The 20,757-nt window shown below is 41.1% G+C and overlaps 1 protein-coding gene across 1 annotated transcript in view; it reads right to left on the bottom strand.

Moving 5' to 3' along the window:
* The window catches only part of CSMD1 (CUB and Sushi multiple domains 1), a 1,688,220-nt gene that overhangs the window by 309,592 nt on the left and 1,357,871 nt on the right, over positions 1 to 20,757 (bottom strand). The window contains exons 23-24 of the mRNA XM_070364228.1: positions 1,118 to 1,309; positions 202 to 328 (exon numbers count right to left, since the gene is read on the bottom strand). Coding sequence (XP_070220329.1) covers positions 202 to 328; positions 1,118 to 1,309 — 319 coding nt within the window. The remainder of the gene's footprint in view (positions 1 to 201; positions 329 to 1,117; positions 1,310 to 20,757) is intronic.

Here is a 20,757-nt window from a genome sequence, read left to right as displayed (position 1 = left end):
ATGCCTTAACACAAGTTTTCAAAGGAATACCAAAGTGAGCATGCAAGACAATGAAAAATTTGGCCATGTGTTTACATTTTTTCCTTTGACTCAGAAACTTAAATCTAATCATGGATAATAAGAGACATACTACTGTCTTCACTATAAGAATAGGAGACATGCTTTGATTCTCAAATCACTGAAACCCAATAAACTGAGTACCTGATGGTCTTCCCCGGGTCTGCCTCTACCACCCAGGTGCAGTGGAGGTTGTTGTCATAGGGAGCGGGGTATCCCGGAGACAGGATGCGTCCTGAAGTGGCAGCGTGGATCCGCCCCCCACATTCCGCTGCAATGGATTCAAAAAATGGATAAGTTTACTCCAGGCCTTACAGGCTTCACTTTAACCACCTTGAAAAGCCCAAACCATCACATTCGTGTTGCATCACAGGAAAACAATCACAGTATCTCGCTGTTCCTGTCACTGCTTTTCTAAATTTTCTTGTTCCCCAGTTGGTATCCTCTGTGCAAAGTCAAGAGAGTGAAACAGCAGTGAAAGGCCATGTTATAAATCTGGTGATATTTCTGTGTACAGAAGAAGTATCTAATAATAATTCTGTATATAGAAGAAGTAATAATACCTCTCTATATAATTCTATATATGCTTCTATATATGCTACTACTACTTCTTCTATATATAGTATCTAATATTACTTCTCAATAAAACAGTACTAGGAGATGTGTTTTTCCTACCTACACACATGCACTCACACACACACACACTCACAATATTGTCTTTGCTGTTTAGTCACTCAGGCTCAGTTGTGTCCCACTTTTTGTGACCCATGGACTGTAGCCCACCAGACTCCTCTGTCCATGGGGTTCTCCAGGCAAGAATGCTGGAGTGGGTTGCCATGCCCTCCTCCAGGGGATCTTCCTGAGCCAGGGACTGAACCTGGGTCTCCTACATGGGCAGGGAGATGGATTCTTTATCACTGAGCCACCAGGAAAGCCTCTCGCAAATATTAGGATTAAACCCACACTGGAGAAAGAGCAATAGAAGTCTTCCTGTGCTGGGAGAATCAAGTCGGAAGACCCTGGGCTTCCTGCCCCCAGCACGCACTTGCAGGCAACTCACCTACACAGGAAGGTAGTGGCCTGTCCCACACTCTCCGGTCTCCACTCAGACAGGTCAAAGTGCCCCCGCCGTGCATAGCGTAGCCCGGGTTACAGCTGTACAGGATGACCGTGTCGGTGAAGTGGCCTTCATCCCGGATCCTGTAGCCATAGTTAGGGGTCCCCGGGTCCTCACATTTCACTAGGTCAAAACCTGTGAGCAAGGAGGGGAGGGGTGAGTAGAAAGAAGTCACTGTGGCATCTGTATTGGGGTTCAAACACTGATGAAACAGACAGGGTTGTTAAATGTCCTTTGACGTGTAGGAAGAAAAAGAAGACTCTGAATTTAAAAACACGGAAATACGTGTGGGTCTTGATTGGGTTTATCTGTTAACCACTGGTTTGTTTCTTGGGGTTTTACCACTTTATTTGTTCCTGTCTATTAATATACTTATGACTGAAGCCCAGCAGGACAGTACGGTCCTTCCCCCACCACCCCAACCCCCACCCCTCACCCCATCTCCTCCACCTGCCTTTTGTCTGTAGAAAAAATTTAGTCAAATAATAAGCTTAATCAGAGAAGTGAGAAAGCACTCAAACAGAAAAAAATAATAATAGTTTAGCCATTAAACAAGGTCAAGGACGTTCAGTTTCTCCTCAAGGGCTGCAGACAATTTTCTGAACCATATCCTGAAGATACTGAAACCCCCACCAGCTGGAAGAAGTTAACTACACGACGCCCAGACTGTAGCCATGACATAAGGTGTCACAATTCCTAGAACTGGTCTCAAAGAAATGTTAACAAATTGACCCTGGAACTGAAGACTAACTGTACTTGAAGCAGTCAAGAAGACCATGATCAGACCACTGATGACCAGCTTCAAGACGACCATCAGAGCTGACTGTGCTGTTTGTGTAGGTACTGCCCCCTCCATTGATAAAAGCTCTTGCCTGCTGAGTGTCAGTGTGTCTGTGTGTGCGGGGGTCATGGAATCAGCTTTTGGACATGAGCCCATCTTCTATCCTTGTTGCCACTCTCTGAAATGACTTTCCTTTTCACCAGTCTTGCCTCTTGAGTATTAGCTTTCAAGCAGCAAGCAGCTAGACCCCACTTTCAGTAACACAAGGAGAGTCTTTATTCCAAAGAGCTCCAGGCCATCATCATCTGACTCACACGTCCAGTCAGCATCTAGATTCTCCAGTGAGTTCACGTAAGCTTTTCCTGTCTCCACACTGCCTTTTGTCACACCTGGGGCCTTCCGGGAGGGCCACCCTCGCTACCGCCAGGTGCTTATTGTCTGTGTTCACTCAAGTCCCTCCCTCCAGGCCCACTTCCTCTAAAATGCCCAGATCTCAAGCTTGGAAATTTCCATGTCCTTCCTGCTCACGGAGCTGGGCTCTGTGTCCCACCTGGGGCCAGGGTGAGGTTCCTGAGCTGCTCTGTGTGTAGCACAAACTCCAGAATGAATCATCATAATGACTTCATCAAACTAAGCTCTGAGACTCGAAGAAAGAGATGACAGAAGTGAAGATTTAGCCTCTGTGGTACCAAGAGCTGTATATTGTTTTCATGTGAAGCAATAATTTAAGGCCATCTGTGAAGAGAGTTCTACACTAACAAATCTCTCTTCCCATATCACAATGCAAATTTTGACCATTAAAAAAAGTAGAGCTGGAAACTCGAAGGAATACATGGGTTGTTTTCATCTATTTCCACCCAACTTTGACTTCTTCCTTTTCACGAAAATAAATAAAATAAAATGAATGTGTGAGTTTTGCTAAGTCTTTCTGTCAAATTTGCATTCTGAATGCTTTTCCATTGAGGAAGATACATCTTTAAATTCACATGATCATTTATCCTCAGAATCTCTACATAATCCAGATGGAGTTCTGCCGGTGTGTACACGGGAGGGAAACCAGTACACATTTGAGAATTTACATGTAGTGGCCAAGGGAAGTTTCCTGAAATACTTTTTTTTTCTATAAAATGTCAGTCTTTACTTATTGTGCCTTTATGAAAACTGTTTATCTATTTAAGAAATGCAAATAGCTGTAACTCAAGATGCCCAGAAGGACAGTGTATCTATTTCAGCACAAAGCAAAAGGATATTTTAAGTTGCCACAAAGGGGATCAGAATTAAGAAGAAGGGTCCCATGCACATAGGGTTTCAGGGCTCATGCAGATACCTGACAACGCCAGTCTGATGCATAGTCCCAACACCACCAGGAAAGGAATATGCTAAGCTGCTGAACTCACTTAGATAGAACCGCCATCCTTACTCCTGCCTTGTCAAAGGCCCTGCATATTATTTAGCCATAGTGTCTCTTGTGCAGAAGGGAAAAGGAAGCAAAGTCTTTGTTGTTACTGTTTTATTGGTTTGGGGCTTGGATGAGACAGTGTCAGGGTGGTGCTTTCAAAAGCACCACTGCCCAGGGTGGCCGGAACAAGAAACTATCACTGGCTGGGGTACAATGGCCAGCGGAGAGTGACGGCTGGAGTAGGGCTCCACGGATAATGATAATCACCAATGTTTCAAACTGTTTCAGCATTTGGAAGTCAAATTAGGTGTCTGAGTATCAATGACAATGGAACATAAAACGAAATAAGCAGCAGACAAAATCTAGGTCTCAAAATGAGAAACAGAAAGAGTCAAACATGTGTCCCTTTTGTTTGTGCTCCTGTGACAGGAACCTGGAGAAGTAAATCTGACATGAGAGGAGCCAGACTCAAGTGCCAATAGACCCGAAGTTCTCTCCAAAGCAGAGTGAGGTCCCTGTAGGACAGTGGCCCAGGGGACAGTAACCACCTGCTGTCCTGCTAAAATCCACCCCCTGTAACCCAAGCTTCTGATTCTTCCAGAAACACCAGAAAGCTGGAATTTTTAGCTTAATAAAATGATTGTTGAATAAATACATATTTCAAAAGTGGAGATGCTTAAATCCTAAAATTAGATTATGAAAACTAGATATAAACAGTTTTAAGAGAAACCAATAATTTCTCAGTTTCTGGAGAAGGCTGAGACTCAATTCTGAAAAGCTGTCAATATTCTGTCTAATTTTTTAAGACTAAACTTTGTGACGCAAAGACCTTCTGAGGATGATTAAGGGCTGGATAGAGAAATGGCCCAGCTTGTCCAAGACCTTTTATTCTGACAGTGAGTTATTTCCTGGTTATACAGAAGACTTTTGTTATGAAAGATTGTCCTCACTGGAGATTAATGCCTATAAAAGATAAAGTAATGACATTGATTTTCCTGGTGTGCTGTCTCATTAGCTTATAGCCATCAACTCTACAGACAAGAGACTCATGCTTAAAGGTTATCCAGACTTTCCCTCTAAGTTCAGATAGCATGGCTTTTAAAGTCTTCCATCAAATAAGCTATCAAAGTTCTAAAATCACAGAACTTGTTTATATTAAAATTAGCTTGAAGAAATATTTCCTCTGCCCCAAAAACTTGTATTATGAAACTTTTTAAAGGAAGGAAGTAAGAATCATTGAAAAACAATAAAACAACAATGTACCAACACAAATGTCTACTAAACTTTATCTGTGTTGAATTTTTAGAAAAATGATTGTTTTATTGTTTTTTCTATCACTCAGTCTAGAAAGATTTCATCTTTTTCTAAACTATATATTGTCACACAGATGAGTTAAGTCATGCTGTTTTTGAAAGGGCATTTATTCTTTCCATTGCCAGCTGTCTTGTTTTACTTATGCTCCTTCTGTTATTATTTTTTTTTTAAAGATCAGTTAAATCCTTGATGGCATCACGAAATACATTATTTTGCTGAAAGTCCTATACTTGATACTTAAATGTCTAAAGCTTCTAGACCTACCTGAGGTCATTATATTAAATATATTCTTCTTGTCAGAAACTTGAAAAGTATTTGTTTTTTTATTTTTATTATGTTGATATTCTCAAATTCAGTTTTTCAAGTCAGTGAAAAGAGCTGTGTTTGCACAAAGCTTCAGGATTTAATAATTCATGCACAGTTACAGGAAGAATCATAGACATTTATCCCCAGAGGAATCGACATCTCTAAAGGACTAGAGAAAGATCTCCAGAAACCCCAGATTTCTATTTCTTGCTGCTTGTGCCGTGAACCAGCTTGGCCCTTGGACTCTGAGTCCATCCACATGCAGTAGATACGCTACCTCTCTCCAAAAACAGAATGAGAGTCATTTCAATTGAGTCCTGCTTGCCATTTGATTAGGGCATAATATTAACATTGTCTCTTAAAAATTTCAGTATTGCTTGTAGACACTGGTGAACCAAGTTGAAGTGATGTATAGTAACAGATTTCTTAATTGGCATTATAAAATTCTGGGATGTTCACCCTGTGTCCATTTTAGGAAAAATATTTTTTCTGTGGGTCATTAAAATATCTCAAAAATATTCTCTTACATTTAATTTAGATCAACAGAGGTAGTCCTCCAAATAAGAGGTTTTTCCATTTTAATTAGAATCTAAAAGACTTTAGAATGACTACTCTTAAGGCTACTATAGAGTAATGACTTTAAAAATATAGAGAATATATCCTTTTCTAACTTGAAGCCACTACCTTGACATAAATCAGCGTACAAATACTGGTTTTCTGTATTTTCTTTGTGCCATAGAACCTTTAAAAAGATTAAAGTTACCTGTCAAAACATTACCTATTAAGAGTGGCAATTGCTGTTTGGATCTATTTAGCAATTCCATTTCTTTCTGTTTTCCAGTGATTTCTTCTTAGTCACATAAATAGTAAAGATGCTTTGAACAAATGTTTTAGTCAAAACAAGCTCCAAACATCAGCCTAATGAACATTATTACTTCATCTTTTGCAGCTATTACCCAATTTTAATGTTTTTAAGGATTAAATCTTATATCTCTCCAAACTCTAACAAAATATTATTGTTACAAGAGACTTCCACTTAACTCTCAAGTATTTTGACTAGTTCTTATCTTCCAAATCAAGCACTTATGTTTGAAAAGAAGCTGGTGTAGACTTAATCCATTTCATACACCCAAGAAGAGCAGTGAGGGTCACAGTTGGCTTGTGAATTCTTCATCCTGCATCCCAGGGACTCTTCAGAAACTACCTTCATTCTCTGGTGAGCTCTGAGTACACAACTGATGAAGAATCTTTACCATGTGTACACTTCTGATACCTTCTCCTATGAACCATTGATAAAGCCTCACAATGTTTATAGAAACCTGTTATCTCTTTGCTTTACCTAATAAGACATTTCAATTTGCACAATGTACTCTTTGCAAAAAAAAATAAAAGTTAGTAATCTAAGAAATGTTGCTATATGCAAAACCAACAACAGCTCACTTCATTCAGATAACAGATAAGGAGAACTATGCCTAACACTTAAAAGTTCTTTTTTATTAACTTCCTTTATTTGCAGTCGTCTACAGAGAAATGTGTTTGAGGGGAGAGCATTTCTGAAACTCACTTTTGTAGTTCACTTGAAAGTAAAATTCACTAACCATGAGTATCATGAAATATTTGATTAACTCATGTTTTTAAACATAAATCTCATTATTCAAGAAAGAAATTCTGGGTGAAGTGCGTGTGCGTGTTTAGTTTTTAAACTGTTATCTATTAAATTATATATCTACACTATTTGTTCAGCTATGCTGTGATTGGTTTCAAATTGATTTTTTGGTCAGCCATGTTGTTTGAATTTAATCAGTTTCTTTTCCCCAACATGCTAAATTTTATTATCATTGTTATTATTTTGTGATTATGTGAGCAGCCCCAGTGGAAAGACACTGAATTTTCCCAGAATAGCAATAATCATCAGGATTGTGATAATGTTTAAATGGAGCTCAGAAGCTCTGAGCTTCAAAGGGGAAAAAAAAAAACAAACAAAAAACTGAAGAAGTCCAGAATGAGAATCAGATAACCAAAGAGATTAACTATTTTTATGGAACCATATTGGTTTTTATCAAACATATTGCTAAGATATAATAATGGAATGTAATCACAGCTAAGAATTCCAGAAGTCTGTCTTGATATGTGCAATTCTGAATATATTATATAATTCCAGAACAAATCTTTCATGTTGACTACACTCTGAGAAGAGCTACCCAGTGGTTCCAATTGTTAATACATGTTCTGGGAAATCTTTCTGAAAGAATTCATACTATTCACCTGAATATTACTATTGAATCATACTATTCATTTCACTCTGAATCAGTCTTTAAACATATCGAAAGGGTGAATCCTCTTCTAACACACTGCAGTAATAACTTATAATCAGTGTGTCATCTAAATTTCCAAACATATTTAGTATCACTTCTAGGGCAGGGACTTTGAGAAGCACAGAATGAACAGGGTTCTATCTTCTATAGTCTAGTTAATTACACAGACCAGAAAATAGCATTTTCAAGATAATATGATAAATGCTGTAGTAGAGGAGGAGAGATTCCTGTGAAGGATGAGAGAGGCACAAAAGGAAGCAGGAAGGTTGGAAGAAGACCTGAGTTAGTCCAAAAGGATAGTTGGCATCAGGGGTGATAAAACCAGAAGGGAGGAGAAACTTCAGGTCAAGTCTTCACAGGTGTGTGGGCATCTGGAAGAATGTGGTCTCTCCCAGGAGTGCAAAGCCATTTCTGGGAGTATGGGTATTTGCTGAAGCTTCTTTTTAAGTGTGTGGAGGTGGAGTGGGAAGAGGGCTGCAGAGAAGATGGAGTGGATATGGACAAGACTGGCAAGGGCTGGACTGCAGCCCAGGGAGTTGAGACTGAGTCAGTGTGTGATGGAGTCTGGGAGAAACCAGGGCAGCTGAACAGGCAGTGATGCAAACACATTTGCATTTCAGAGAGATAATCATTGGCCCTCTGGATGACGGAGTGGAGTGGGGAAAAAGGCAGGAAAATGGAACAGATGCTTATTTAGTGTTGAAAGGAACTGGACATGGAACAACAGACTGGTTCCAAATAGGAAAAGGAGTATGTAGAGGCTGTATATTGTCACCCTGCTTATTTAACTTCTATGCAGAGTACATCATGAGAAACGCTGGACTGGAAGAAACACAAGCTGGAATCAAGATTGCTGGGAGAAATATCAATAACCTCAGATATGCAGATTACACCACCCTTATGGCAGAAAGTGAAGAGGAACTAAAAAGCCTCTTGATGAAAATGAAAGTGGAGAGTGAAAAAGTTGGCTTAAAGCTCAACATGCAGAAAATGAAGATCATGGCATCCGGTCCCATCACTTCATGGGAAATAGATGGGGAAACAGTGGAAACAGTGTCAGACTTTATTTTTGGGGGCTCCAAAATCACTGCAGATGGTGACTGCAGCCATGAAATTAAAAGACGCTTACTCCTTAGAAGGAAAGTTTTGACCTACCTAGGTAGCATATTCAAAAGCAGAGACATTACTTTGCCAACAAAGGTCCGTCTAGTCAAGGTTATGGTTTTTCCAGTGGTCATGTATGGATGTGAGAGTTGGACTGTGAAGAAGGCTGAGCACCGAAGAATTGATGCCTTTGAAGTGTGGTGTTGGAGAAGACTGTTGAGAGTCCCTTAGACTGCAAGGAGGTCCAGCCAGTCCATTCTGAAGGAGATCAGCCCTGGGATTTCTTTGGAAGGAATGATGCTAAAGCTGAAACTCCAGTACTCTGGCCACCTCAGGCAAAGAGTTGACTCACTGGAAAAGACTCTGATGCCGGGAGGGATTCGGGGCAGGAGGAGAAAAGGCCGACACAGGATGAGATGGCTGGATGGCATCACTGACTCGATGGACATGAGTCTGAGTGAACTCCGGGAGTTGGTGATGGACAGGGAGGCCTGGCGTGCTGCGATTTATGGGGTCTCAAAGAGTAGGACACGACTGAGCGACTGAACTGAACTGAACTGAGCAGGGGATATGTGATAGTAGACAAGGGAAGATTATGTGTGCATACAAAGCTTATCAGGCAGAGGGAACTTAAGTGATGAGTGAGGCTACAGAGAGATGGCCTGTGATGAGCAGAGAAGACAGGAAAGGGAACAGAGCTGGTATGAGAGGCATAGGGCTCATGTGTCAGGCAGAGAGGAAGCACCAACATCATCAGCTCATAACATGGTGTCATCTCATCACAGATCCAGTGAATGTATCCAGGAAAACAAGGCAATCCTTCACCAACAGCTTCTTCTAGGAAATAATTAAAAACAAACAAGCTTTGCAGCATTTTGGGACAAGAATCAGAAAGTAGCAGGCCTTAGAGCAGGGTTCCCCAACCTCCTGGCCAAGGACCATACTGCCTGTCAGATCAGTGGCAGCATTCGATTATAAATAAAGTGCACAGTAACTGTAAGGTGCGTGAATCATCCTGAAACCATCCCCCACCTCCAGTCTATGGAAAAACTGTCTTCCATGAAGTAGGCTCCTGGTGCCAAAAATGGTGGGGACTTTAGAGAACTTTAGAGAAAGTTTCCTGCCTTAGAGAGCTTACTCTCCAACAGAGAAATCAGAAATAATAACAAATAAAGCACATTGTGACAAGTTTCCAAGCAGCAGAAACAAAATATGAGCCAACATGGACACAAGCATAACAAATGTATGGTTCTGGTCTCTGTTGTTTTCAGCCTGTATTTTCTATTAGTTTCTCTACTTTTTCTTAGTTATTTCTTATTGTAGTCACTTCTGTTGGAGGTTAACAGTAGGACATGCACAAAACATTTAATAGGAACGTCTATGTTTTATAAGAGTGGTTCCTTTCAACAAACAGAAAGAGCTGTGACTTATCTGATAGATATTAATGTTTGTCTGGCATAACTACTCTATATGTTCAGATGATCCATGTCTTTTATACATTTTAATTTTTTCCCCCTAAACTTTAAATTTTTTATTTTGTATTACAGTATAGCTGATTAACAATGTCGTGGTGGTTTCAGGTGAACGGCAAAGGGACTCAGCCATACATATGCATGTATCCATTTTCCCCTAAACTCTCCCATGTGGGCTGGCATATAACACTGAGCAGAGTTCCATGTGTTATACAATAGGTCCTCGACAGTTACGCATTTTAAAGATAGCAGTGTGTACATGTCATCCCAAACTCCCTAACTATCCTTACCCCTTGCAACCATAAGTTCATTCTCTAACTCTGTGGGTCTCTTTCTGTTTTATAAGTTCATTTGTATCATTTCTTTTTATATTCCATATATAAGGGATATCATATGATATTTTTTCCTTCTCTGACTTATTTCACTCAGTATGACACTCTCTAGGTCCATTTATGTGCTGTGAGTGGCGTTATTTCTTTTTAATGACTGAGTAGTATTCCATAAAGTATATATAATACAACTTTAGTTTTAAGCAAAAATATTGACATAAATATCACTACTCTGTCTGTAAATGTATTACTATTCTCCTAAAACGTACTTTTAATCATGATTTCTACCTGATGATGAAGGTAGTAAATTATAAGCAGAAGCTTGGTCTAATAACACTACTTTTTTATGGATAAAATATATTGGAGACTATAATTTCCCAATATAATTTTAACCCACTATATTAATGGGCATAAAGTGAAAAAAAATGAGGTAATTTAACTGATCAAATTGAGAACATAAACCTGGAACATCTTGCTTTCTGACCTACAACATTAATTCATGAATGAAATCACTTAGTTGACATGCATTTATAAATTACCTACTGTGTGTCAGATATTCTGCTAGGTGATGAAGATAAAAAGCTAATTAACCTCAGTCCTGCCCCACCAGGAGCTCACAATCTGTACAGAAAGAAAAACAACAGTTAATACTGTCCGTCTTTAAGGGACATCCAGTAACTAATTCCACACACTCACTAAGCACTTCCTGTGTGCCCTGTGGGTCTACGTGCAGGCAGAGCCTGACCCTGGGTGCTCAGAGCTCCATCGGTAGTGTTACTATCACATCAACAAGTGCTTAAGGAGAAGAGAACAGACAGATGTGGAGATTTCAGGTGCAGATGGAATTGCTCATGGAGCTGGAGTCTCCTCTGTCCTTTCCGAGGTTTCTGTGAAGCAGGACATCAGTACAGGGCAGCCCATTCACAGGCAGCCACCCACACGACATATGGCTGCTTCTAAATGAGCCACCTGTACTTTCCAAGGAACGCCGGCCGACAGCAAACAGCACATCACACGCCATGGAGGAGGCTTCTTCCAGTATTACCAGCAAAACAAACAGGCATGCATACACACATCTGTTTACACAAAGGGACACCCAGAAGCACGAGGAGGTCGGTGTGGCCAACTGTACAACACATTTAATTACAAAGAGTGCAATTTGATTATTGTCAGAACATATTACAAGACAGAGTGGTAGTTTTTCATTTTTCTTTTTTTACGGAAGAATTTAAGAAGTAACTTCTCTTTAAAGATCTATGTTCTTTGTTTTTGTCCAGGGATAATATGTCTAAAAAATAAGACTCAACAAGTTTTAAACTTTGAAATCCACAAATTGCTTAAAATATAGCAATTGTTTTAAGCATCGATTATTATTGATTCTTTAAATTTTAGTTTATAGTTTTGATGGATCTTCAGGGTCAAAAACAAGCAAAGTTAAGAAGAACTGAAAATCCTTTCCAATGCATGCTTATATAATTTAATATAACCCAATAGCAAAACAGGGTAGATATGAAAACTAGATTTAATACAGGTTTTGATAGATTATGAAATTAAATATCAATATAAGTAGAGCCAATATCTAGAACGAGGTGACAAGTGAGAAACTTCTGCATATATTGATCACTACACCATAATTGAAATAGGTGGCTCAGCAGTAAAGACTCCACCTGCAATGCAGGAGATTCAAGAGCCATGGGTTCGATTCCTGGGTTGGGAAGATCCCTTGTACTAGGAAATGGCAACTCACTCCAGTATTCTTGTCTGGAGAATTCCATGGACAGAGGAGCCTGGTGGGCTATAGTCCATGGGGTCACAAAGAGTCAGACATGATTGAGTGTCTGAGCACACACAAAATAGTATGCTTGCGTATTTTTAACACTAAGACAAGCTTTCAACAATGAAAGACATTCTTTCAACAAAGAAACTTGGCATTACTGTCAAAATGATTTATATCATTATTTCACCCATAGAAAATTTTTCAGATTTTTCTTTCCATATTGCTTAAGAAAAACTAAATCCATTAACTGAAATGATGGAAAAACAGGAGGAAAAAAAATAGGAACACATCAATAAGTTATTTTTAAAAGTTATTTATTACTAATATAAGCTTATTAACATATGATTTTAAGATCTGGTGTCTAAACCTTAATGCTGTTTATGTCTACATTTATTTGTTTTTAGGAGGGAATATGCAGATTCACATCACATTATTTGTTTTTGTTTTGTTTTTACTCCAATAGAGAAATACAAGTTGTGGCTGATTTATTATTTTCCCCTGTGATGTCAGTGTCTATTATTTGCTTAGGAACCAGATGAACAGACTGGGCCCTGACTTCAGACGTGTGTTTCCATGAAGATGGACACAAATGCAAAAGCAGCACTTAACAGAACATTTAGTGCATCAGGTGCTTCTATCTACACACTCTCTCTTAACCCTGAAAATAACCTTAGAAAAATCACAAGATCCTAAGCAAGACAGACTGGAGGGCTTGTCACAACCAGAATACACGGTGACAGCCCACAGAAAGTCTGGCTTCTTCAGGAAGCACACAGACAGATGGCTATGCCTGCTGCAGAGGGCATCCCTTCCCTCTGCAGAGACTGAAGAGATCCCTTCCTGGAGGGAGGAACTCCCTCTGGGGGCCTCCAGGCTCTCCCACTGAGACAGGAATGCAGGAACTGAGGCACACCTGACAAAGTAGAGAAGACACGGCGCCATGTCTCTTCTCATCCGCTAAGGAAGAGTCACTTGACTTTGCCAAAAAATGAATGAAAAGAATTTTGAAACGTCCCACTTAGGGACTTCATTTTTCTTCACTCATAACCAGTACATTTGTTACATTTTCTTTTCCCCAGAAAAATTTCCACTTTGGATCAAGAAACGAGTCGAATTTACCAACAGCCAAATGGACTTCACACTAGTCTTTGAGGCCTTATGCCTGAGGCAGCCCTTGACAAGGGTCCTGATTCCCCAAGCACTGTTCCTTCCTCTCTTCATTTTGTGTTTCTACCCATGGCACAAAAAAATGTCTGGGAGGAAGGCAAAGGCTCTTACTGGATGATACCTGAGGAGCCCAAGGGGAGAAGGTGAGTGAGTGAGGAAAAAGGACCCCGCTGAAGGGAGGCTGAGAATATCCTAACCAGACGGCTGGGTTGGGGTGAGGACCCGCCGGAGAGCACGGAGGATCAGGGGAATTCTGCCAAAATATTGTCCTAAATTCAGTCCGTCCTCAAATTCACATCCCTGGGCCCATCCTCTTCAGTTTCCAAGTGCCAGCTATGCCTAGAAATGCTTCTTTCTCCCTGCCCGCATACTGTGGAGACGTTTACAAGGAAAAGTAAAAGATTTATGAAAACACTTTGAGCCCTTCATGAGTACACTCCATAAATGTAAGGGATCACCAACAATACTTGGATTTATCGCTACTGCTATTATTCATACGCCGTCACTTTTATTATTCTACAACAAATAAATACAGAGTAAGAGTGAAGCCAGCCGGCAGAACACTCCACCTCCGGCGGCGGGTGAGGGCGTCCATTGCCCAGACGTGGCCGCCATGACGGGACCACAGCCGGCCTCTGGGGCAGAAGGCGGGGAGAGCGCGGCTCCTGCCTCCCCACAGCCGGTGCTTTCACCAACCGTCCGTGTGACGGACGGCTCAGCCCTGTGCAGCCCTGAGCCTGGCTGACACACACAGGCTCCTCAGGACTTCACGTGCGCGCCGAGAAGCCTCACCTCCGCCGAGCCTCACGGAGAATTCAGGAGCAAAGCCAGATGCTAGAGAAAGCCCAGTGTGCAGCCAGACAACGCGGTGAGACCCACAAGGCCCCCGGATACACTCTCTTCATCTGCCTTTTCTTCCCTCAAAGATGCTCATGCTCCCCGCGCTGGGAGACAATCTCTGACTCCGTGTTTCCACTGCTCTCGAACCACTCACCAACATCTTGGCAAAAACCTCCCTGGCACCCTCTCAAACGGGTCCACTGCGTCCTGACCTCACCTGCTGGTGCCTGTCTTCCTCACCTTCTGCCCGGGATCTGCTTGCTGAGAAATTTCCTTGGGGGATAGCCTACGGGACTCAGGAAACATCCATCTAGCCACCTTCTTATCGTGTCCTGTCACCCACTGCTGCCTCGGGGTCCAGGGTGACTGCCTGCATGTGCCCCGGTACTGCCAGCCCTCCAAACCACCTCCGTCCCTAAGGGTCAAGTTTAGAGCATTCCCACTGAGTCTTCCCAACTACTCCTCCTGAGCACTCTTTGCCCCTCCTGGGTTTGCTATGCATTCTGCCACCAAACACATGACGCTACAGGCTACAGTCTACACAGGCTACAGGCTATAGTCCGTGGAATCACAAAGAGTCGAACACAACTGAACGACTAAAAAATAACAATCCACTGGAGAGGAAAACTCACCATTCCTTTTCCTAGGGTCCCTTGTTTGAGTATAGGGGTCTGTGAATGGGGCTCACTGCTTATTGTTTTGGAGAAGGAAATGGCAACCCACTCCAGTATTCTTGCCTGGGAAATCCCATGGACAGAGGAGCCTGGCGGACTACCCTCCATGGTGTCACAAAGAGTTGGACAAGACTGAGCGAATGAGTACAAATAAGCACACCAGTTAAAACAGAAACAGTGAATATGCTCATGTTACTATGACCCATGGGTGCTTATTTTAATTCTAATTTGTTATTTATATGCTTTTGATTCAAATAAACTGTTAAGCTTCTTATGATTTTCAAGTGTTATTAAAATACAAAATCCAATGCTTGTCCTAACCCCCTCCAAAAAAAAAAATCAGTGAAGTGGCTTTCAAAATCATGAGTATACATCAGTGTCTCTTTTGCTGTCTCGTACACAGGGTTATTGTTACCATCTTTCTAAATTCATATATATGCGTTAGTATACTGTATTGGTGTTTTTCTTTCTGGCTTACTTCACTCTAGATCAGTCTTGTGGACTCTGTGGGAGAGGGAGAGGGTGGGGAGATTTGGGAGAATGGCATTGAAACATGTGTAATATCATGTATGAGACGAGTCGCCAGTCCAGGTTCAATTCACGATGCTGGATGCTTGGGGCTGGTGCACTGGGATGGCCCAGAGGAAGGGTATGTGGAGGGAGGAAGGAGGAGGGTTCAGGATGGGGAGCACAGGTATACCTGTGGTGGATTCATTTCAATGTTGGGCAAAACTAATACAATATTGTAAAGTTTAAAAATAAAATAAAATTAGAACATATGCAAGTTAAAAAAAAAATCATGGATATATAAATAAATGCAGGTTTTTCAAATTTTAATACTTTCTGACTTTTAAAAAATTTTGGAGGGTTTAAAAATATCTTTCAGTGAAAAATATGCACTTAGGGAGATTTCAGAATGTATTCAGCATTACTGAACGTTAGAATGGAGAGTGCTACTATGTTCAGTCGTGTCCAACTTTTTGCAACCCCATGGACTGTAGTCCCCCAAGCTTCTCTGTCCATGGGATTTCCCAGGCAACAATACTGGAGTGGGTTGCCATTTCCTCATCTAGGACATCTTCCCGACCCAGGGATCGAACCTGCATCTAGTACGTTTCCTGCATGGGAAGGTGGATTCTTTACAACTGAGTCACCTGGGAAATCCTAGAATGGAGTGTGGACAGTCACATTTCTCCATAGAAATGTTTTCCCAAAGAGGGAATTAGCTCTCTCCATTAGCTCTCATTACACACCATTACCCTCGTTTAGGAAACGCTAGACAAAGAAGTCCTGAACTATTTTTATTCCCGAGTGCAACAGCACTGAATCTTCCCTCATCCTTTTGAATTCAGCCCTAAGAGCCATGCTCATCCTTCATCCCATTTACAATCCACTTCATCCCCACATCCTGGAAACTGGGGGTTAAAAAAAATTTTGTCACTTATATTTTTACCTACCTTGTTCTTACAGCCATTACATCACAATTAGATCAAAGTCCAACAAGGAAATTCTAACTTCATTTGCATCTAGGTTCTATACTATGTATTGTAGCAAGATTAAAACCTTAATACGAAAAACCAAGTGATGTCAAAATCCCATTATCCAAAAACAAAGTCTGCCTCCCTCCTACTATGAAATGTCCTCTTCCCCATTTCCCCATCTTGTTAAATGAGTGCTGTTGGGCCCAAGAATATTGGCATTGCCCTCAGTTCTTACCCTTCACACTGAGCTCTTGCTTACCCAGTTGTTAATGGCATTAAAGGGTAAACTTAAATTCATCATAAGAAAACCTCCACACCCCTTTCGCCAGTTAAAATACTCTTCGATTTCTTTCATAGAATTTCAGGACTAAGAGTGTCTGAAAATGACTACTCATTTACAGGAGACAATATGGTCTGTGATATGACAAACCCGGCAGCTGGCTGGTGACACAGCTGGGTCTCCAGAGACTCAGGAAGGTGTATGCTTCACCTCACATCTCACCATTTAGTTACAACATTCGATGGGGAGTGCACGATCCTCGCGTCTGCTATTGAACAGTGTTAAGTGTGTCACTCCTAGTCTTTGCAAATGTCAAGCTGAATATTCCAGAATCCTTCAAATATTTAAATATCCCCCACTCTAATTGCCTAGTGTTGGAATTTAACAGACATAATTATTGTCATATCAGTGTTTTCTGGAATGTTTACTTAGTAAAAATCAACAATGAAATAACTGCTTGTTTGATGATGCTGTGGAAATCCAAAGAGACTTCAAATGTCTTTATGTCATAATTCATGAAGTTGAGAAAATAATAATTTTGAATAGATTTCATGCCTCTTTTCCTTGTAAAGCATCATTAAGAATGCCATAATTCATGCAAGAAAAATAAAAATCAGACACAAAGTGGCCTGTGATCCATTACCCAGCACTGCCTTTCTGACAAGATACAGATGTCTCTGAGATTCCTATCATCGCATGAATGACCCTTACAAAAACAATATCTATGACTTTGACTAATATAATAATTATTACTTTTTTTCCCCCTAAGAAGAATGGAAAAAATTCTGTCATCACTCTTTCCATAAAATGTTAGATTTTATAGCATTCAGTGATATCATCTGTCAGTCTTCATTTTATTTCACACTCAAGTCATATGCTTTTAGTTTACTCCTTGTAATTAAATCATTTATGTCATACTTCACTGAGTCCTTTTGTCTTTCTCAAAGAATTGGTGACCAACAATATATTTAATTCTGAAAGAGGGAAATAGCAGTGCATATCAACTATCAAACTGTCACAAAATACAAGGAATTATAAATTACAAAATCAAAAAAAGTTCACAGAACTAAACCTCATGGAAAATGATGAAAAGCTATGTAGAAGCTGTTCCTAGACCCACCATCATGCTGGGGCTTCTGTAGGGTTTCAAGGACCATGGTGTGAGTCACCAGAGTGAACTGAGATCCTAATTAGGCTGTTCTCATAAGGACAGAGAAGCAAAGTATGTCATGGTTTCACTGAATTTTTAAAAAGCATTGCAACAACTAATATTTTAGTCTTTGTGATGCTATACGTGCTAAGAAAACACAGACAGCATATTAAAAAGCAGAGATATCAAAGATCCCAGATGCAAGAACTGGACCACAAGCAAGGCTAAATGCCAAAGAACTGATGCTTTTGAACTGCGGTGTTGGAGAAGACTCTTAAGAGTCCCTTGGAAAGCAAGATCAAACCAGTCAATCCTAAAGGAAATCAACCCTGGATATTCATTGGAAGGACTGATGCTGAAGGTGAAGCTCCAATCCTTTGGCCACCTGATGGGAAGAGCTGACTCATTTGGAAAGACCCTGATGCTGGGAAAGATTGAAGGCAGGAGGAGAAGAGGATGACCAAGGATGAGATGGTTGGATGGCATCACTGACTCAATGGACATGAGTTTGAGCAAACTCTGGGAAACAGTGAAGGACAGGGGAAGCCTGGCATGCTGCAGTTCATGGGGTCGCCAGGAGGAGCTACCCCACGTCCAAGCAATGGTGCTGCAACAGCGCAGGAGGGCAGAGAGGAGCTACTCCACATTCAAGGTCAGAAGGGGCAGCTGTGAGGAGATACCCCTTGTCCAAGGTAAGGAGCAGCTGTTGTGCTTTGCTGGAGCAGCTGTGAAGAGATACCCCACGTCCAAGGTAAGAGAAACCCAAGTAAGATGGTAGGTGTTGTGAGAGGGCATCAGAGGGCAGACACAATGAAACCATAATCACAGAAAACTAGTCAATCTAATCATACTAGGACCACAGCCTTGTCTAACTCAATGAAACTAAGCCATGCCGTGTGGGGCCACCCAAGATGGGTGGTTCATGGGGGAGAGGTCTGACAGAATATGGTCCACTGGAGAAGGGAATGGCAAACCACTTCAGTATTCTTGCCTTGAGAACCCCATGAACAGCATGAAAAGTCCAAATGATAGGATACTGAAAGAGGAACTCCCCAGGTTGGTAGGTGCCGAATATGCTACTGGAGATCAGTGGAGAAATAACTCTGGAAAGAATGAAGGGATGGAGCCAAAGCAAAAACAATACCCTGTTGTGGATGTGACTGGTGATAGAAGCAAGGTCCGATGCTGTAAAGAGCAATATTGTATAGGAACCTGGAATGTCAGGTCCATGAATCAAGGCAAATTGGAAGTAGTCAAACGAGATGGCAAGAGTGAATGTCAACATTTTAGGAATCAGCGAACTAAAATGGACTGGAATGGGTGAATTTAACTCAGATGACCATTATATCTACTATTGTGGGCAGGAATCCCTTAGAAGAAATGGAGTAGCCATCATAGTCAACAAAAGAGTCTGAAATGCAGTACTTGGATGCAATCTCAAAAATGACAGAATGATCTCTGTTTCTGAAGCAAACTATTCAATATCACAGTAATCCAAGTCTATGCCCCAACCAGTAATGCTGAAGAAGCTGAAGTTGAACGGTTCTATGAAGACCTACAAGACCTTTTAGAACTAACACCCAAAAAAGATGTCCTTTTCATTATAGGGGACTGGAATGCAAAAGTAAGAAGTCAAGAAACACCTGGGGTAACAGGCAAATTTGGCCTTGGAGTACAGAACAAAGCAGGGAAAAGGCTAATAGAGTTTTGCCACAAGAACGCACTGGTCATAGCAAACACCCTATTCCAACAACACAAGAGAGGATTCTACACATGGACATCACCAGATGGTCGATATCGAAATCAGATTGATTATATTCTTTGCAGCTGAACATGGAGAAGCTCTATACAGTCAACAAAAACAAGACTGGGAGCTGACTGTGTCTCAGATCATGAACTCCTTATTGCCAAATTCAGGCTTAAATTGAAGAAAGTAGAGAAAAACCAATAGACCATTCAGGTATCACCTAAATCAAATCCCTTATGATTATACAGTGGAAGTGAGAAATAGATTTAAGGGACTAGATCTGATAGATAGAGTGCCTGATGAAGTACGGATGGAGGTTCGTGACATTGTACAGGAGACAGGGATCAAAACCATCCCCATGGAAAAGAAATGCAAAAAAAGCAAAATGGCGATCTGGGGAGGCCTTACAAATAGCTATGAAAAGAAGAGAAGTGAAAAGCAATGAGAAAAGGAAAGGTATAAGCATCTGAATGCAGAGTTTCAAAGAATAGCAAGGAGAGATAAGAAAGCCTTCCTCAGTGATCAATGCAAAGAAATAGAGGAAAACAACAGAATGGGAAAGACTAGAGATCTCTTCAAGAAAATTAGAGATACCAAGGGAACATTTCATGCAAAGATGGGCTCGATAAAGGACAGAAATGGTATGGACCTAACAGAAGCAGAAGATATTAAGAAGAGGTGGCAAGAATACACAGAAGAACTGTACAAAAAAAGATCTTCATGACCCAGATAATCACGATGGTGTGATCACTCACCTAGAGCCAGACATCCTGGAATGTGAAGTGAAGTGGACCTTAGAAAACATCACTACGAAGAAAGCCAGTGGAGGTGATGGAGAAGACTCTGATGCTGGGAGGGATTGGGGGAAGGAGGAGAAGGGGACAACAGAGGATGAGATGGCTGGATGGCACTACCGACTCGATGGACATGAGTTTGAGTGAACTCTGGGAGTTGGTGATGGACAGGGAGGCCTGGCGTGCTGTAATTCATGGGGTCGCAAAGAGTCGGACACGACTGAGTGACTGAACTGAACTGAAAGAGTTGGACATGACTGAGTGACTGAACAGCAACAACACACTAAGAAGGGAGCACGATGATAAAATATCCAGTTAGAAGACAAGAAACCTCGCTCGCATACTCATGTCTATCTCGAATTTCCTCTTGACACTGAATAAATTGATTAAGCAACACCCATATCACTTTCCTCTATTAAGATTGTCAAAATAATCCTTTGCCTTTTCCTCCCTGTGAAAACAGACACAGATTCATGTCTGGTATTTAGGGGAGCCTCACCATGAGGCAGCCAAAGGTAGGAGGGTTTCGGTCTCTGGGTAAAGCAAAGTCTCAAGCCCAAGCTGTACTTCTTAGAAATGCTATCAAGTTTGGCCTCAAATATTTTCTTAATGAAATTTTATAAGAATTACACATTTGGGGGGCTTCTATTCCC

This window comes from Bos mutus, chromosome 27, assembly GCF_027580195.1.
Source record: "Bos mutus isolate GX-2022 chromosome 27, NWIPB_WYAK_1.1, whole genome shotgun sequence".
Taxonomy (NCBI): Eukaryota; Metazoa; Chordata; class Mammalia; order Artiodactyla; family Bovidae; genus Bos; species Bos mutus.
Note: the sequence above shows the minus strand (reverse complement) of the source record. Positions and strands in the feature narration are given on the sequence as shown.